The sequence below is a fragment of the Chenopodium album genome, chromosome 16 (assembly GCF_948465745.1).
Source record: "Chenopodium album chromosome 16, dcCheAlbu1.1, whole genome shotgun sequence".
Taxonomy (NCBI): Eukaryota; Viridiplantae; Streptophyta; class Magnoliopsida; order Caryophyllales; family Amaranthaceae; genus Chenopodium; species Chenopodium album.
Window position 1 is genome coordinate 35,882,795 of NC_137849.1, and position 20,904 is coordinate 35,903,698.

Genomic DNA, 20,904 nt, shown 5'->3' on the forward strand with positions numbered 1-20,904 from the left:
GTGCTTTAACATGTTGAATCTGGAAGATCCCCTATGCCCACTTGCCTTGGAGAAACTTTATGCGGTCTTGACGAAGCAAAATCTGACCGGAAAGCTATCAGCAAGGGCTCTCTAGTACTATTGCAGGTAAAAACGCGCTCTGGCTAACCCCCGTGACACGTGGCAGGCATCGTGACGCGGTACTGTTTTCCGTGACACGATGCATTCTGCCGTGTCACGGTGCTCTTTTTTTTTTTTTTTTTTTTTTTTTTTTTTTTGCAGATTTGGTTGATGGAGCGTTTGGAACTCTCTGAAGCTCCCGACGATACTGAAAAATATGGTCCCAACGATCTAGTTCGTAGGAAGAAGAATTACTCTGCAAACATGTCATATGATGATTGGAAGGTGTTCTTTGCAAAGAAGGAATTTTCTATTCGATGGGTGGTGCCTTGGTGGAGGCTCACTAGGATGGTTAGGACGAATGATACACCATATTGTCGTGTTCCTAGTATGATCAAGTTGACTTTTTATTGCTCTTCCCGAGTGATGCGACAATATGGACTTGAACAAGTAGTTCCACGCTATAACGATAGTCCTCGTGAAGTATCTTTGCATGAAAGTAATGTTCACAAGTATGAGATCTATTGGATTGGAAGGCCAATATGGACTGTTTCTGCGAGCAACCAAGCTCCTCCCCCTTGTCTAGTGCATACAAGGCATGGTAGAATCCTCGAAGTAGGAGGGAGCGAGTCGGATCACGTAAGTTTGATGTGAAGGGACGACTTGGAAGTAAGAAGGCGCCTCCTAAAGATTGTCTAGGTCCGAGATCATAAGGGATTGAATTTAAGACTCCTATAATGCCTAAAAAGAAAAGTTATGTAAGAGGAAAGGGTAAAGAAAAGATGGTTTATAGGGAGAAGCAACCTAAGACCTATGAAAGGGGTGAAAGTTCAACTAAAGGTGTGACGGTTCGAGCTACAAAAGATACACTAATGGTGAAGGCCGACCTAGTTGAAAAGAAGAAGGAAGCTCCTAAAGTGAAGAAGGATTAGACCAATATTGCTTTGCTTTTATGATTTAAGTTTTTATTTTTTTAAATAAGGCGTATGATGCTAATAGTTGTAGTCACATTTATTTCAATAATAATAGCATATTTATTTTTGCCTTAATTAAAAAACTGCTATGACTTTTTTTTTTATCCGAGTCAAGAAGTCGGATGCAATGGAAGAATAATAATAATCGAACGAAAATTGCAAAATCCTGCATAACTTCCCGCCGCGGCACGGTAGATTTGCCGCGTCACGGTAACTTCTGCCGCGGCACGGTAGGTTTTACCGTGACACGGTGGCTATTTTGGTGTATTTTCACGCCTAAATGTTGCTGTGTCGCAGTATACTTTTGCCGCTTTGGGGAGAATTCTGCCGTGTCGCGGCGTATGCTGCTGTGACACGGTGGGCTCATTTTGCATGTTTCTTGCTAAAATGTCGTCGTGTCGCGTAATTTTCTACCGCGTCGCGGTGTGTTCTTGACGTGACACGATGACTGCTTCTTTGCAATTTTCTTCAATATATGCCGTGGGTATGTTGACTGAGGAAGGGTGTTTATTTTTTTAAAGTGGCCGGGCCCCCTTAAGTGGTTGCCTACGTATCCTTAAAAGGAATCAGGCCAAACGTAGCTCTATTGGGTCTTGAACCCTTACAACTAGGCATAAAATTTCTTGAGTTGATCCAAATTGGTTAAATTGTGGAAACCGTTGCCATCCATGTCTACTAATTGTGCCGCTCCACCAGACAAAATGGACTTGACAATGTATGGACCTGACCAGTTTGGTCTAAATTTTCCCCTTGGATCTAACACATTTTTCAAAGTTCCTTAAGCACTAAGTCACCTTCTTTAATGTTCCTAGTCTTGACTTTCTTATTGAAGTGTCGTGCCATACGCTGTTGGTAGATTTGGACATGATGCAAAGCTGCCAAGCGTTCATCATATCTCGCTCTAACCCAATCGACTTCATCTAGTTGACTTTCCAACGCGATTCGTAAAGAAGGGATTTCAAGCTCTATTGGTTGTACAGCTTCAACGCCATAGATCAAAGAGAAGGGGGTAGCCCCCGTTGATGTGTACCCCCTTGCAACGAGTGCGAGACACAACTTTTCAAGTGGTGTGTACCCGGTCTCATAACCTTGAAGCTTTTTGCTCAAATAATAGATTGCGTTCTATCTGCTCTCAATTTCTTGTGCTAGCATTGCCCCCATCGTTTCTCTTGTGACCATAAGGTAGAGTCGAAGAGGAAAGTCAGGTATTGCTGGTGCTAGCACTGGTGGATTTTCAAGGTATTCTTTGATCTTGTCGAAAGCTTTTTGGCAATTGTCATCCTATGTAACTAGAACGTTCTTCTTTATCTTCTTGAATATAGGTTCACATATCGTAGTGAGATTGGATATGAACCTACTTATATATTGCAACCTTCCGATAAAACCTCGAATCTCTTTCTCAATCTTGGGTGGTGGCATGGCCATGATTGACTTGACTTTTGTGGGATCTATTTCAATTCCTCGAGAACTGATCACATAGCCAAGTAGTTTGCCTGATGTAACTCCGAATGCACATTTTGCTGGATTCAATCTCATGTTTGCAGAGTCTTTCAAAGAATTTGTGAAGTGCAATGATGTGGCCTGGACAATCTTTTGACTTGACGATCATATCATCAACATAGAACTCCACCTCTTTATGCATCATATCATGTAATAATGCTGTGGCTGCTCTTTGGTAGGTGGCACCCGCGTTTTTCAACCGGAATGGCATTACCGTATAGCAATATATACCCCATTGTGTGATGAATGTGGTTTTCTCCATGTCTTCCTCAGCCATCAGTACTTGATTATATCCAGCGTATCCGTCCATGAAAGATAGGAGCGCATGGTTTGCTGTGTTGTCGACCAAAATTTTAATGTGAGGTAGAGGGAACCCATCCTTTAGGCTTGCTTTGTTGAGATCCCTGTAATCAACACACATTCTGACCCTTCCATCTTTCATTGGAACTGGAACCACATTAGCTATCTAATCTGGAGACTTGGACACTTTGATGAAACCTGCAGCCAGTTGCTTTCTGATTTCTTCCTTGATTTTGAGAGCCACATCCGGTTTCATATGACGTAGCTTTTGTTTGACAGGCTTCATACCTGGAATGAGTGGTATTGTATGCTGTGCTATATCCCTGTCAATCCCTAGCATATCTTGGTATGACCAAGCAAATACATCAACAAATTCACTAAGCAAGTTAATTAGCTCTTTGCGTTCATCTTGACTTAGTGTTAATCCAATTTTAACTTCTTTGATAGTCATATCATTGGAAATATTAACTGTTTTTGTATCTTCAACAATTGCCGTTTTATTTTCGTGTTCTTCCATTGCCTTTATTATTTCTTTGTCATTTTTATCATTAGCAAAGCAATATTTATCAGACTTAGGGGAATGACACGCATCGTAAACAAAGGTACTCATTTCATTGAATTCATTGCTCATTACATCAAAAAGGGTAAGGTCAGCTGCGACCTCGTCGGAATTATTTAGGATAAAGGGAGGAGACTCAACAAGATGCTCAACAGTAGGAGGAACTACAAAAGAAGACTCAATAATAGAAAGGGGGTCGGCCTCAAATCCTAAAGACTCATCAACAGACTCAGACTCAGACGATTCAGATTCATCAAACATAGGACCTTCGCCAGTGGTCACTTCCAGCTTTTCTCCACTCGGCGTAGTGATCTTCACCGTCTTACGCCATCCCTTTAGAACACCATCAGCTGGGACAATTAACTCAGAGGGGTCGAAATCTTTACTCGATATGACAGCTTGAATGAACTCAGAATTTTCATAGCTGATAAGCTTGGGTTCATTCTTTTCCAGTCTAAAACGAAGATTAATATTCATATCATTAGAGCTCCGACTAACTGGTTTCTTAGCTGTTGAGAACTCGCCTTCGTCTATGAAATCACAATCCAGGAACATCTCAAAACCTGGCTCACGCTTCCCATTGTGGATGAAAGGCTCGGGGAATTCATAGCATGGGAAGTTTTCCCCCTCTTTGATATACTAGCCATTGAGAGAGAAGGGATAAGGATCCATGGCCATTTTCGTCTTCATGGTTCGAGCATTATTGCGAGCTTTCATCTTCGAGAGAGCTTGTTTCATATCTTCCTTTGTTGGTTTGAACCCCAAGCCAAAGGTGTCTTTCTTGGGTGCACCAGGGTGACCCTAGAGTTCAGCCATCTTTTTCTTAAGTCTAAGGGTCATTCCAGGGAAATGCCCTTGCTTCTTCATGATTGCATTAATGTTGGTATTTGAATAGGGAACAAAATCGAGGTGACACTTCTCCTCTTCTTCAATCATGAGAACATCGTCTAGAGAAAACCCCTAGAGATCCTCATCTTCCTCATCATGTTCGACATGGACAATGGGAGTGTCGATAACTTGAATATGCAAGGGAGAGGCATCAATGGTGATTAGAATCCCTCCAACTATGGCTTTTACTTTTTGGTGCAGCGATGACGGGATCGCCTTTAGCTCATGAAGCCAAGGACAACCTAACAACAGATTAAAAGAAGCCTTAATGTCCACCACCTGAAACTTGGTGCGACGTTCAATGACTCCAGTAGTTATGTTTAACATGATAGTACCCACGGCTTGACGGCGAGTATTATCATAAGCACTAATCCCTTGAGTGGAGGGGATCAATTCTTCATTTTTTATTGCCAACTTCTTTACAGTGCGTAGTGGGAATTGACTGTTGAGCCATTATCAACTAGGCTCATGGGAACATTCATCTGCCTACACACCATATTGAGGTGTAAGGCCTTGTTATGTTGATCCCTTTCCGGGGGCAGATCCTTATCAGAAAAGGAAATCAGATTATTAGTACTTGGAAATTCAGTAGTGAGAAAGCTGACTAGCCCTTGAGGAGTCATGTCACTATCAACTCCTATCTTCACCAGAGCATTCATCACAGCCTTTCGATGCTCGTGGGAGGTAGCCAAAAGCTTCCATACATTCATTTCCACCTTAGTCTTTTGTAGTTTCTTGATCACATCGTTGCTCACAAGGTCGATGGGATCAACTATTAGTTGTTCTTGTGGTGGAGGTGAACTAGGCTGTTGCAACCTCCCATTCCTGGTGAGAACCTTGACCTCAAGGTCCCCTCAAACATCTTCGCTAGTGCCAAGAGATAGACGTCTTCATCGTCACTATCCCAAATTCCATTCACTTCTTCATAGCTTGAAACAACAACAACATTTGGTAAAGGTTCATTCACAGGTTGAATGAGTAGTGACGGATCAAAGGAGACTTCATCTCTCGTGATAGCCAAAGCATCAGAAAAAGGACCTGTTTGAATATTGGGCTTCTTGCCCCCTGGAGGGACAGGAAGCTGATTAACATCAATCAGGTCTTGGATCGCATCTTTTAACCTCCAACATTTCTCAGGAGTATGACCTTTGCCTTGATGAAACTTGCAATAAGCATTGGAGTCATAGCTAGCAATTTTGTTCTCTGGTCGAGGTTCTGGAAAGGGCTCAATAGGCATGATCAATCCTTGAATGTGCAAGCGATCAAAAGCAGCATCATAGCTCATTCCCAAAGGCGTGTAAACCCTCCTTTGCCTTTGGAATCTCTGAGTGGGAGCATTAAGAGCTAACACATCATTGATGTTGATGTTGTAAGTAGCATTATTGGGCTTGGAAGACGAAGAAGAAGGATTGTCGTTCTTCTTGTTTTTCCAAGTGTTGTTGTTGTTGTTGCTACCAGCAGTCTTCATCAACTCATCCTCGATATTGATCCCAATATCGTACACAGCTTCAAAGGTGTTCAAAGGTAGAAACTTCAAGTGCTGCTTATACTTATGAGTCAGATTTGAAATAAACAGGCGAACCGTCTACAGCTGTTTCTCTCCACCTGTTCAAATATGTAGTGAAGCCTTCATTCTCCTTCTGTTTGAGAATGGAGAGTTTACGTTCAAAAGTCTTAGCTTGGATGTTACATTTGTAACGGCTCATAAAACTTTCAGTAACATTCTCCCAAGTCCCAGTATGCTTGGAATCCAAAGAGTAAAACCACTGTTGACAAGCGTGCTCCAAGAAAAGAGGGAACACAGTAGAGAAGAGTGCTACATTTGCTCCCTTGAGAGCCATAGTTGCAGAAAAAGCCTTTAAATGAAACATAGGGTTATCCCAGTAGGCTTAAATTTTGGGATGTCAGCAATGAAAAACTTCTCAGGAAGCTTGTCCTTAACAGCCAAAGAAGTGGCAAGTTGCTCCACGTAGGTGAAGTCCTCATAAATTTTGCTCACTTGTTCCTTGATCTTGTCCATTGCAGCCGTAGTGACATTAGTTTGCTCCATGGTGTGGACCTTAGCGGTGAGTGTTTGCACCATAGCAGCAAGTGTCTCGATGGTCTTGTTGAGACTCTCAACTTCTTCCTTAGTGGCCATTGGTTGAAAGTAAACTGGAGATGAACTTTGTGGAGATGATTGTGGTGGCTTTCTTGAACGCCTCTTAGGTATAAGAGGTTGTTGAGGTAGTGACTCGAACCATATTACTCCTAAAAAAAACGAAAAAACGACACAAGACCATCCTAAAGTACGATTATAAACAAAATGGTGCACGACTCAAGGAAAAGTGTGTGAACTCAACATGACTTGTGAGTGATTAAGTGAGGTTATGGACGCGTGTTATGACCGTACAGCTAGACATGGCATCAAACCGGACATACGAACCACATAAGTACGCACAAAACCCAAAAATAAACTAACAGGACACTTTTCCTGGGCACCGTGTCACAGTTCTGGCTGTCGTGACACGGTGCAGTGCACCGTCCGACGGTACAAAGCGCCGTGTCACGGCACTACACACCGTGGCACAGCAGAGCTGCTGTGACACGGTGCACAGTTCCAGGTCTAGTTTTGTGAATTTTCCAAGTTTTATTCAATTTTAAATCCGTGCTAATTGCTATGTGGAAATAAAAACCCCCAGTCATAGGTTAGTCCAAAGAACAAAATGAAAAAACACATGTGGGGTTAGCACCAAATAAACCACGTAGCACTTAGTCACGATGATACAAAAAAAGTTCACAACCTAAGGTCAAGATCTATGTTCAACTATGGTCATGCTTTTTGGTGTCAAAGGGTACCATTGTTAAGAGTTTGGACGCGTTAGCAAGGCAGCCTCCCTTGAGGGTGTATGCCAGCGGGCGGCTCCACGAGTTCGTGATGTAATCGAACTCGACTCCATGGTTTGGGTGGATTTAATAACTCGGATGAACCCTTATTGCCATGAGCGTTTTCGGGTTAATAGAGTTTAAATTCCCCGGGGCTAAGACGTATGTAGAACACACACGGTTTTTCAGAAAAACCGAAGGAAGCTGACTGTGAGAAGAGAAATAAAGCCACTGGAAAGATTTCAGGACTGTCGTGACACGACAGAATGTACCGTGTCACGGTGCTGAACACCGCATAACGGTGCACAGCGCCGTGACACGGCAGGATCAGTCGTGGCGCGGCAGTCAAAAAAATTTGATTGGTGCCTTTTTCCTTCGTTCGCAATCAGGTTATTCAATTTTTCCTACGGGACAGACCTGAATGCGACGTTAAAATGTCTATGCATATGCAAAAAATGCAAAATTAATCACAGGAATACTTTTCAAGAATCTTTCAAGTCTCATCCACTCATCTTAATTAAATACCGATCACTCAAATCGATAAATAACCAAGAATCCTCCCTAGTGGAGTCGCCAAATTGTAGGCGTCGTTTGAAATGCGCCTACGTTAAAGCATCTGTGAATATGCTTGGCATTCATAGGAAGTAGGAATTGACATAATACGATTAGGGAAAAGGAAAGTAGGGAGTCGCCAAAAAGTTTTTAAGAAACTTGTAAACCGTTCACGGATCATTATAAGGCAACCATGATAAAGGGACAACGATAGGCAACAACGATTGACCCATGAAGGTTACACCTCATTCATAATCCATGAGATTACTAACTCCATATGGTTCGGAACCACGAAAGGAGGATCGGAGATGATGGTACGAAATGAGTCATGGAGTTACATTCGCACGTATTGGCCTCTACTCGATTCTTATTGTGAAAAGTGATTCCTGCGATCTCAAAGGCATGCAAACAAAATATTCAATTTGCTCCAAACTATTATTATGCTAAATTGGTTGAATATTAATGCAACACATAATTCTAAAATATCCTTATCACTTTATTTAATAACAAGATTAAAAAGGAACCTAAACCGGTTGCCAAATTATCTTATTAGGCTTGATTTTCAATTACATATTCCCTTTAAACATGCAATATGGTGATCATAAAATATAGAATAAACATTAATATTGGAAGCAATTTAACAATAAATCTAACAATATAAAATCATTAGAAAAATAATAGAAATAAAAGGAACTTGATTCCTTACTTTGATTTTGCTTGCTTGCAACTATAAAACAATAAACGAGTTAGTAACTTCAAGGAAATAAATAAAACAATAATTAAAATGAAATTAAATAGAGTTGATTTGGGGCCAAACCCTCAAACAGTTCTACCTTTCACACCTTGGTTTAAGGACAGAACCTCGGGTAAAGTAAGGACTACTTGGAGTGCTTAAATGAAGTATTTTGAGAGAATAAGGTAGGCTAGAACATAGAAGAGAGAAGAAAATGTTAATTGATGCCCCGAACAACAGAAATGAGGGGGTATTTATAGGGAAAATGAGTCGAGGGAACACACGGAACCCTAAAAAGATAAAAACCCTAAAAAACAATGTCGCGACACGTCATCTTTACGCCGCTACACGGTGTAGAATCCCGTGACACGGGGGAAAATAGTGTGACGCGGAGCAAAAAACAGACTATAGAAGATAAAACGGGTTTAGGGATTACGCGGAGAAAACACGGAGCAATCTCGTTTTACGGTATATGCACCGTGGCACGAGAAAATATGTCATGGCGCGGCAACATTTCCCGTGACGCGGCACAGTTTGCCGTGACGCGGCGGATCCTGCTTCCATTTTTACGTCTTGATACATTTTTAAGTGTCGTTTCACAATTTCGGGCTATTTAGGTTTATTATTTATTAATTGGGCTAAAATAATAAATAATATGAAATGAATAAAAAAAGGTTTGGGCTAAAATAAAAATTGGACTATGCTTTGATTAAACATTAGGACTGATTTTATGAATTGAGTTTGATTGAATATGAATTTTAAGCACTCCGGGATTAAATACTCAACCCAACCAATAATGTTCATCATCGGGTTTGGTTTCGGGGAGACATTTTTAGGTGTCTACAAGTCGCAAAATATTTTTCCCACAATAAACGCCGGTCGTCCGGTAGAGACTCTAAATATGGGAATTTATATTCGAAAAATTGCACATCCTAACTCACAAAAAATTCATTCGTATCCAAATCATAAAGACGCCAACCCTTTTTCCCGTGAGGATAACCAACAAAAATACACTTACGACTCCGAGAATCAAACTTGTCCTTAACCAGAGGACAATTTGCAGCATAAGCAAGGCAACCAAAAACTCACAGACTATCATAGGAAGGAGACTGACCAAATAAAAACTCATGAGGGGTTTTACCTTTCAAAACCGGAGTAGGGGTGCGATTAATAAGATGCACTGCAGTCATAACACACTCACCCCAAAAGTACTTGGACAACTTTGCTTGAAATCGAAAAGCACCAGCCACATTTAAAATGTGACGATGCTTATGCTCACCTCTACCATTTTGATGAGCCGTGTCAACACATGACGTTTGATGCAGGATGCCCTTTTTCGCAAAGAAAGGCCCCAAACTGAGAAATTCTTGACCATTATCACTACGAACCACCTTTACCTTCCGACCAAATTGAGTCTTAGCCATAGCACAGAACTCAGGAACCAACTGAGAAGCCTGATACTTACCAACCATAAAAAACACCCAAGTTGCACGTGAAAAATCATCAACAATGGTTAGGAAATAACGAGCAGCACAACTAGATTCAATCTTATTCGGACCACAAATATCACAATGAACTAAATAAAAAATTCCAGATACTTTATTCATACTTAACGGAAAAGAGTTTCGGGGTTGCTTCCCCATAAAACAAATAGAACAATCAAAACAACAAATAGAATCACTACTATGAGTACTACGACTACTAGAAACTCCCGGAAGAGAGTTCACAACTTGCATTAACGGATGCCCGAGACGCCTATGCCACAACAAACTTGCATCTGAATATAACCACTTTGTTCGCCTGCAGATTCCGAGCATGAACCGGACTAAAAATATAAACCTCATCACATTGGACCCCCGCTCCAATCAGGTTCCTCAAACTGCGGTCCCAGATAATGCATAGCTTGTCAGTGAACATAATAAAGTAGCATTGTTTTTCTAACAATTGAGACACAGATAACAAGTTGCATTTAAGAGCAGGCACATATAAAACATTATCAAGAGTTAAATTATCAGAAAAAATAACTCTTCCTTCTTTCATTGCTGTGGTGCTCTTCCCATTGGGCAAACCAACAAGCGAAGAGATGTTATGTAAATTAGTGAAAAGATCAATATTACCAGACATATGCTTTGAAGCTCCAGTGTTAATAAGCCGATCAATGGAATTATACGCACCATGTTTGTTTCCATCTGACGAAAAACTAGACTTGGCACCCTTTACAGCAAACATAAGTTCCTTCCATTGAGCATCAGAAATCGTAGGAACACTCCCACAACCAGAATCAGAAACCGGCTTATTATTACCACGAGAGCTACCAGTATTACCACCAAAATCACCCTTGCCTTTACCAGACGACCGACCACCCCGACCTCCACGACCACCACGACCTCTACGCCCCCCACCTGAGAAGCCATGAAGCTCATAACAATGGTCCTTATCATGACCAGACTTCTTACAATAAGTGCACTCTATCCATTCGAAAGTCTGATCGAAAGCCGTACCTATTGCATTAAAACCAACAGTCGCAGAAGAAGAAGAAGAGGTCTCATGTGCCTCAGACACAATTTGCTTACGCTCCTCAGCAACAACTTTAGCATAAGAAGCATTCATAGAAGGTAAAGGATCACTCATCAACAATGTAGAAACAATAGAACCAAACTTCTTAGGTTCTAAACCAAGACAAAATTGATGCAACAACTCATTCTCATGCAACTTAGCATATTCTTTCGCAGCAGAACAAGTACAAGTAGGAAATTTCACATAACTAGACAACAAATTCTGCAATTTATTCAGTTCGGCATAATAAACTGCAATAGAACGACCCCCTTGCTTACAATCAGCAATATCATGTTTCAATTCAAAAATACGAGGACCGTTACCAAGAGAATAACGATCACGCAAATCATCCCATAAAGTTTTAGCATCATCAGGAATAATAACAGTAGAACGAATACTAACATCAAGAGTATTATAAATCCAAGCAACAACAATAGAATTAACAATACCCCACTGATGATAATCTGGATGCTTGGGATCGGGTTGAACAATAGAACCATAAACAAACCCGAGCTTGCTCTTGGACCAAAGATTGTTGCGAATTGACCTAGATCACTCTTCATAGTTGTCGACGGTAAGCAAAACAGGACAAATCACCAATTGAGATCCCTCACTCGGATGAAGGTAAAAATCAGTGAACGGCTCGTATTTAGGAGGAGGAGGAGGAGGAGTGTTATCATCGCCAGCCATCACACCAAATCACGAGCAACAACACAACCAAACAAAGAAAAACACACCACACACACACTCGGACAGAACAAACAGCAGCAACAATGCACTGCCACACCAAAAAAAAAACGCCTCACACTGCCAGACACTCTCACAGCAGCGCACAACAACAACAAGCAAGCGCACACCACACGCCCTAGCGCACAGCACACACCACACCTTCCTTGCGCACCACGCAGTTGCACAACACACAAAACCAACGCACAACACCACCACGCATACGCAGCACTCAAGCACGAGCACCACCAAAACACAGCACGCAACAATAAATTGCGCACCAAACCAGAAAACAAATTAGGGTTTGAAGTCCCTAATTTCGAGCAAGAAAAACAGAAAAATAATTTGTGTATATGTAAAAAAAATCGAAGCCTTAATCTCACAATCATACAATAAATTGCAAAATTAAATCAAGAACAAATTAAGATCGATTAAAATCTCTAAAAAATTAGAGTGGCTGTGATACCATGTTAAACTCAAGAAAATATTGGAGAAAACGACTTAGCCTTTGCATTGATAATAATCACATATATATACACAATACAATAGGAAACCTAATTAGCCTAAACTCCTAACAAGATCAACTTGACATAAATACAATATTAACATAAATATAACCAAACCGACTCTAATAGATATATACCAAATCATATCATAACTAAGCATTAGCATGACCATTTGATGCCAAATAAATGAATTCGCTTGATAATTAAGTTCTTAAAATTTTACTTCCAATAAAATTTCAATATTTTATTACAACTTTTATTAACATATCTTATAAAATGTAATTAAAAATATTATCATTGTTCCACAAAATTTATCATTATAACATTAATACCTTAAAATTACTTTCTAAAAAAAATTATCAAATAAAATTATTCGAATTCAGTGAATGTATATATCTGATGTAAATAAGCATACATTCACATTCAGTGAAAATCATGTAATTTACCCGTAAAAAAATTGATTTCTTCTAATTGCTCTGACCATACTACTTGCGTCACTTTCAAAAACTACCGGATAGTCAAAACTCTTTCCCAAAACTACTAACAGATTTATGAGTTGTTGTACTATATATTTTTTTATTTTACAAATATGATTATCGAGTGTTATTAATCCATGAGTAGAAAATTCAAATAACTATATTTTTCTCTTATATAGTGTGTGTATATTTTTATAATAGACATAGCATTTATTAATGATTTGTTTTAAGATTTAGTACATAAACAAAAAAATGTATCTTAAAATTCAATTAACAAACGAGGCCTTCCAAAGGGAGGTTAGTAAGGTATGAGTAAATGCATAACGAAGGGCATGAGGGTCATTTCACGAAAATGTATATTCTGAATTTAGTAGTATCATTGGGTGATCAATAGTATCACTGAACATTCAGTGGTACTATGTATATATGTAGTGATATTATATATTCATTCAGTGGTACTAATTATGTGTAGAAATAGAAGCACTACATAATCAATGGTATAATATATGCTTTCAGTGATACATTTAAAAGTAGTCCCACTTATCCATCTCTCTCCTCCTTTTTCTCACCCTCATGTGCTTTTTTAGTATTTGTTATGCATTTACAAACGCACATCAAACCTATATTAATACTTCCTTAAACAACCAAGGCATCACACGGAACACTAGATGTTTCAATTTTTTGCCAAGTGTCGCACCACATAAGCAACAATTAAATATTAGTATGACATGTAGGATTTATTTGGATATATTTTTTTATGAATAGAAAAGTTGTATTTTTTTTATTAGGATAAAAACTTGGATAAATTTTGTGGGATATAAAACGTTAGTTAAGAGTTTATTTTCAATAAATTTGGATAGATTTATAGGATAAAATTGCTGGTGTAGAGTTTTATTTCCGATAAAATACCAATAATTTCATCAGCTAGTAAAAAACTAAATTATAAGTTTAGCCAGACGACATGACAGCGTCACTTGCCATTTAAACTTTTCACCCATGTCACGCCACGTAGAAAACAATCAAATAATTTATCATATAAATTTATTTTAATATCATATTTTTTTGGAGCGAAGGAAGTAGTTCGAAACGTACAACATTCATTTTTAATTTATTCTAATCTATTAAAATAAAATAGTTCACAATTTAATATGATTTTATTACTGTAGGTAAACTTGTTAATCAAGTCCAGTCGCGGGTCATTTCAAGTCGTTCAGGTCACGGGTCAAAAAAATATTCAACGATAGCCCAAAGTTTCTGGTTCAAGTTAATCCAACGGGCTTAAAACAGTTTTTTGTTTAATTTATTTCTGTCTAATTTTTAAGAATTTCTAATATATCAAGCTTACTTTACTATTTTTCTATAATTTTTAAATTGAACATGTTCAACAATATTATTTATTTTTCATTACATGCCGACTACATAATTTAAAAGAAAAATACACTTTAGTAATCCCAACTATGGGCGATTTACTTTTAATAATCCCAACTAATCTTTATTATCTAATAATCCTAACTATTGGGGGTGTTTGCCACCAATAGTCCCAACCGGTCAACACTAAGTTAATGAACTGTTATAACAGATTACCATGACATGTGTCAACATGTGATAGGTCTAAATTTTTTAAAAAATTAAAACATATTAAAAAAAATAAAAAATAAAAAATAAAATAAAAAATAAAAAATAAAAAATAAAAAACCAAAAAAAAATCCCAGCCACCCCTTTACCACCGTGAAACCCTAACCCCAATCCCCTAACCTCGTCGGACCGGTCAGCCACCACCTTTTGTCCACCGAAACTAACCAGTCGGCAAATCTCGACCCCCATAACCACCATCCCAGCTAACCTCGACCGCCAACACCACCAGCCCAGCGAACCTCGACCCACAAAACCACCACCAACGATCCTCGATCCCCAAAACCACCAGCCCAGCGAACCTCGACCCCCCAAAACTACATGAAGTCACAGTCACCACCTACAGTCACACCTTTAATTTGCAGCGATTTTTGGTCGACGGAGGTGGTGTGACGGCGGGCTAGCTCGAATACAAAGCTTCACCAATTCTAGTTCTTATGGTCGGGGTTGGCTAAGAGGTTGTTTCGGGGGTCGGGGGTGGCTTAGACGGGGTCAGCCGACCGGTGTAGGTGGTTAAGGGGGGTGGCCACCGGTTTCCGGCAAGGTTGGGGGTGGGGTTTAGGGTTTGACGGTGTGGATAGGGTAGCTGGGAAAATTTGGGATCTATTTTTTATTTTTATATGTTTCTATTTTATTTATTTTAAAAAAATTGAACCACTCTCGTATTGACATGTGGCTATTAAAACCAAAAAAAAAAATAAAAAAAAAATCTCGTCAACGGGTTACCGGACATTGGGACTATTGGTGGCAAACACCCCCAATGGTTAGAATTATCAGATAATAAACCTTAGTTGGGATTATTAAAAGTAAAAATCCCATAGTTGGGATTATTAAAGTGTATTTTTCCTAATTTTAATCATCACAAAATCACATCAATTCCTATCAATGATATATTTTAAAATAAGGTAACATAGATAAAAAGTTTATCCTAAAATTCAATAAATTAGGGTGTGTTTAATTCATTGATCTTTTTTTACTTATTATTTTTTGTGTTTAGAAAGCCACAAGGGCGGGTGATAAGAACCGATCCCAAGATCTCTAAGAACCGGGAGGGGAGCTCTAACCACTTGAGCTATAGACCTTATTAAAACTTATTTTTGTTGTTATTTGTATTAAGGTAACCCTTATCAGAACTTTATTTTCCTGAATTGAACTTATCTGAACTTAATTGAACCTATCTAAACTTATCTGAAATTATTATACCTTAAATAAGTGAGATAAGGTGAACAAAACAGACCCTAACCCGTGTGTAAGGAGGGTGTGCCCATCGTAGGGGATCCTTCTCCTTAAATGCCCATGGCCATTTAAAAGCCAAGGACTTTACACTTGTTAGGGTGTATTAGGATTTGAATTCCTGACTGTTTAGGGGACCTTGAATTAGAATTGATTCTATCATTACGCCTTTTTTGTAAGAAACAAGTAGAAGTCGCCAATGAGTTTTAGGAAAACTCATAAACCTCGTTCATGTCTTTCTCCCAAGTAAAGTTCAATGGATATTTAGCACGAATCGTAAGTTTGCCCATGCCCAAATTGGTCTACGTGTACCAGAAATGAGTTCGGGAGCGATGGTACTAAAATAACATTCCTTTTAAGGGGGGGGGGGAATCGCTATCTTAGCCCTAGTACGGCCTCTACTAGCTCTTCCTTTTTCACAATTTCATCACCAAACAATATATGCAACGTGAAACCTAAAAACTAAGTTAGTTGACTTTATTTACAAGCATCAATCACGTAGGAATTACATTGCAAAAGTCGTTATTCTTATTTAATCAATATTCGTGAAAATAACAATAAATAAACAAGATTCACCTTGACTTAAGTGATCAATCAACAATTAATTATCTTTAATTAACACAAGATACTATGTGGAATTAATTAAAAGTTCGTTAAAGTGATCAAACAACACTAATTAATTAATTAAAAGTTATTTAAACAAGAAAACAAAGGTAATTGATTTAAGTGCTCGGGAATTTACCACTTCTCCTTACTAGATCTTCGTTTAGAACACTTATGGACTCCTTCTTATTCAGGAACCTCCACCGTAGTAACAAGTATTAAGGGGGTGAGTGTTTAGGATAAGAAGGTTAAGAGTACACAAAGTTTTTGCCAGAATTTTAGGTTAATTTTTGTCTGTTTCAACCTCGTATTAAGCCTTTATTGAATAGATGCATTTAGGGTTTTGAGTATTCTGCTGCAGCAGGTGTCGCGCGCATCAGAACGGGTTGCGCACGATAGCCCAAAGCAAGTGATTTAGATGCGCTGCTATGAGCAGCACAACTAAATTTCTTGCGCGCAGTATTATGGTAAGATTCGATTCTAGATTTTTTTGAAATTTTGAATCTTTCGCAAGCGCATCACTAGAGGTTACGCTGGGTGTCACGCACAACCTTGTGAGTTGCGTGCGCCAGACCAGCGCGACTCATTGAGATGTGCGCGGATTTTTCTGCGGCAACATTGATTTTTAACCTAGGTGCCTCTAAATCCGTCATAATTAGGTTTTAACCTCGGGCTTAAGCTTAATTATGATCGGGCTTAGTTAGTTTGGACCTTAATTCATTTTGTTTTGGGATAGGCTATTCATTTTGCATTCTTGTGACTTAATTAGTTGTCCATAAGCATTCTTCACGTTGATCCAACACAAAGATGGTTTTATTTATCGTCATAGCACTTCCTATCGGGACAGGAGGCCAAATGTAGATGTCTACACCGTGCATCGCACAGGGCACCGAACTAGTATGTTTATATAAAAATAATAATAATAATAATAATAAGATAGTTCATAAGAAAAATTCAGAAGAATTAAGTTTAGATTAGTTTTAAGGAATCTGATCCAAGTTTAATTTACAACTAACTACCATAATTTAATACATACTTTATAATAAGTTCAAATTAATTGGTACAAGTTCAAGAAAATTTAAGTAAGTAAAAATCAGATAAATTTATATTGTAGAATGTGTCTTTAATTAGGCCCCGTTCGCTTCACCTTATTTTTGCTAAACTGAAATTATTTTCACTGAAATGAAATTATTTTTGCTAAACTTAAATTATTTTATTGAACCGAAATTAATTTTACTAAACTAAAATTATTTTTGCTGAAATGAAATTATTTTTACTAATTTTCTATTATATTTCCTCTTTAAGTTTACTGATTTAACTGAACTGAAATTATTTTTACTATTATTTTTGTTGAACTGAACTAATTTTTGCTTAATTGAAATTAAATTACTGAACTAAAATTAACTTTACTAAATTTTTTTTTTAAGGTGAAGTGAAAAGAGTCTTACTCCAGTACATGAGATCTAATCCGACCAAACTAGAAAGATTTACGGCTAAATAGATCAAACCTTAATAATTTTAGACTAGAATACCTTATTTCTTTCTTTAGGTAAAGAAAATAAGATCTAAATGAAGATTTTTTTTTTGGTGTTTAGAAAGCCAGACCACAAGGGCGGGTGATGAGATTCGATCCCAATATTTCCTGAAATTTAGAGGAGAGCTCTAATCACTTGAGTTATTCCACACTCTCGGTAATGAAGATGTTTTCTCAAATTGTTAGACATACTTACTTCTATGTACACCCTGTTATATAAAATCCACGTTTGTGTATGATATCCATTTGAAATCATAACATATCTCCCGTTGTCCACTAGGCACTGCATTACGTGACTTCATTAATCTAATAATATTAATTTTAATGCTAATGATATATTTCTTTGCTAAAAGTGGCTATGGTCAAGCTCCTTTAGCCATCATTAGTCTAATAAAATCTTATAAATTCCTTTTGTCTCAAACAAAATCCATTAATTAACTAATCCTTAATCATTCACTGGGGTTCTAGTGCTCCTCCAAAAATTAATATTCAAGGCCTGATAGGAATATCTTATCACCCTACATTTAACTGAACTTTTCCTTTAGCTTGACCTATAAAACTAGACAATTTTTACATTCAATCAATGAGCTTACAAAGAAGCTTCAAACTTCGAGCTTGATCCAACAGTCTTTTTTGACACGAATTATGTGCAGCATAAGTGTTTAGCATTGTAATATAAAACTGGTGAATATTTCGGGCGATACCCAAGCACTTTTTGTAATCTTTGGTTAGAAAGAAAAATTTTGACGCAGTAACGTTACAAGTAATTGTTTAATATTTTCAACAAACACCCTTAAAATATATATATATATATATATATATATATATATATATATATATATATATATTATCCAAATGAGGAACAAGTCCGAGAAAAGCAACACCCTTAAAAATATGCATAGAAATGAAAAAATATTTCTTTCCATTTCTAAATAACTGACACAGTCAAACTTGATACACGTGTCAATGCACTTGTTGGGTTATAGGTTTAATTAACGGATTTATTAATATTTTTACCATCTTGCATAAATGGATTACATTAGGGATGTCAATGGGGCGGGTCAACTGACAGGTCAAGTATGGGGCGGGATGGGGATAAAAATCATACCCGCCATGGGTGATGGGGTGGGGGTGGATTTTAAGTTATACCCGCCCAGCCCCACCCGCCCCACTTCGTACCCGCATTTATATATTTTTAAAGGCAAATTATATACTTTTATACTATTTTATAAAATAATTACACGAATAAAATATTAATTATAATACTTTGTACTACATTTATATTATAAACAAAAATGTGTGTAATATTAAGAATGTTTTTATTTTATTATTATAATCCGTATTAATTATGTAGGATTGTGTATTTGAGAGACGGAGATTAGGTGGGTCTCGGGTGGGGATTAGGCGGGTTTTGGTGGGGATTAGGTCGGGATGGATATCCAAGTGGGGGATGGGGTGGGGATGGTTTTGGAGTTGTACCGGCCGGGGCGGGGATGAGGATGAATATTGGACCCGCCGCGGGGATGGGGATGAAAATGTTAGATGGGGATGGGGATGGAAATGGGAAGGCCAACATCCGCCCCACCCCACCCTATTGACATCCCTAGATTACATGCATATGAATAACACGAATCATATAAATAATTAGAAATACAAATATGGAGTGAAATCCTTAAATAATTAGAAATACAAATATGGAGTGAAATCCTTGGATGTGTAATTCTAATACTCCCTCAGTCCCATAAAAAGTGACACAATCAAACATTGCAATATATCGAGATAGTAGTTTAACCTTATTTTTATATAGGTAACTATTAGCGAAAATCAAATAAAAAATTATATTATGAAACTTTATATCAATACAAGAGCAAGTTTAGCCCCAAATCTTAAAACTTGAATGTGACATCATTTTTTGTTGTCCCCATTGAAAATGATGTCATCAAATTCTTGTTAAGACTCACTAAGACTTGTCCAAATTTATCACTTTAGCCCTAAGATTCAAATATATGACATATTATATGTAGAAAAGTGTAAAAAAAAAAAAAGGATAATAAAAATAAAATTGAAGTGGGTACCAATCTCAAGTCTTATGTTGAGTTTTGGAATTTCAAGACTCAACTTGAGACATGCTTGAAATTTAAGAAGAAAAATGGGGGATGTCTTAAACATAAGTCTTAAGACTCAAGGTGATGATGTCACCCCAATTCTTGAGACTTGGGGCTAAACTTGCTCTTATCTAACAACATATTTATGATATAATATATTGTATTATATTAATAAAAAACTACTATTCAAAATAAAAAAATAATAAAAAATATTAATAAAAAACTATAGTCAAAGCTCATATATGAATAGTGAAATAAGTCCAACGTCTAAGTTATTGTGGGACGAAGGGAGTACTACTTATTTTCTTGAAGATTAGAGCCTCATATGATGTTGTTCCTTTATTATCAGTCCCCGGGGACAGATCAAATCTCCACAAATGCTAGTTCAGAAAGAAGATCAATCTAATCTTCTTTTTTTTTGTGATCACGAGGGCCAAGCCCCAAAAACAAAGAGAAACTAGCAAACTAGAAAAAAAACAACGAAAGAAAAACAAACAAAGGAAAACTACAAGCTAATTATTCCTCAATACCACTCCTCGCAAGTACTCCAATAAAACGGTTCGAAGATCCTCAGGGACCGCCTCAAAAATAACCAGAGTTTGCTCCATTTCCACCCCATAGTTTGCTAACCAATCAGCAACTCTATTGGCGTCCCTATAGCAATGTCCGATCGTGACTTCCCAAACTTGTCTTTCGATCAAGGCTTTGCACTTTCGGATGATATGTATAAAAGGAGGATTAGTAGGAATAGGAACCACTAACATTCGAACCACCACCTCCGAGTCAACTCTCAACTTTACTTTGCGATGTCTTCCATTCCACGCAATAGCTAAACCTCTCATCACTGCCAGTAGCTCAACCCGTGTACAAGTACAATTGCCGCACTTCATCGCAAATATTTCAAGTACTTCTCCGGTATGGTTTCTCACCACACCCCCAACCCCTTCTATCCTAGGATTTCCTTTCGAAGCACCATCTGTATTTAGCCTAACCCATCCTTCTAGTAGAGCATCCCAACGCACATGTATTTCCTCAGGTTTTCTCTTTCTTAGATCAGCAATGT

General features: G+C 37.9%; 1 protein-coding gene across 1 annotated transcript; it reads right to left on the minus strand.

Annotated features, from left to right (window-relative positions):
• Nucleotides 1–10,225: 10,225 nt before the first annotated feature.
• On the minus strand, nucleotides 10,226–11,716 carry LOC145584161 (uncharacterized). Its single transcript, XM_081641075.1, has 2 exons — nucleotides 11,583–11,716; nucleotides 10,226–11,423 (listed from the first exon to the last, which is right to left on the minus strand). The coding sequence occupies exons 1-2, from the start codon at nucleotides 11,714–11,716 to the stop codon at nucleotides 10,226–10,228; spliced, it is 1,332 nt and encodes a 443-aa protein (XP_081497201.1).
• Between the last annotated feature and the right edge of the window lie 9,188 nt (nucleotides 11,717–20,904).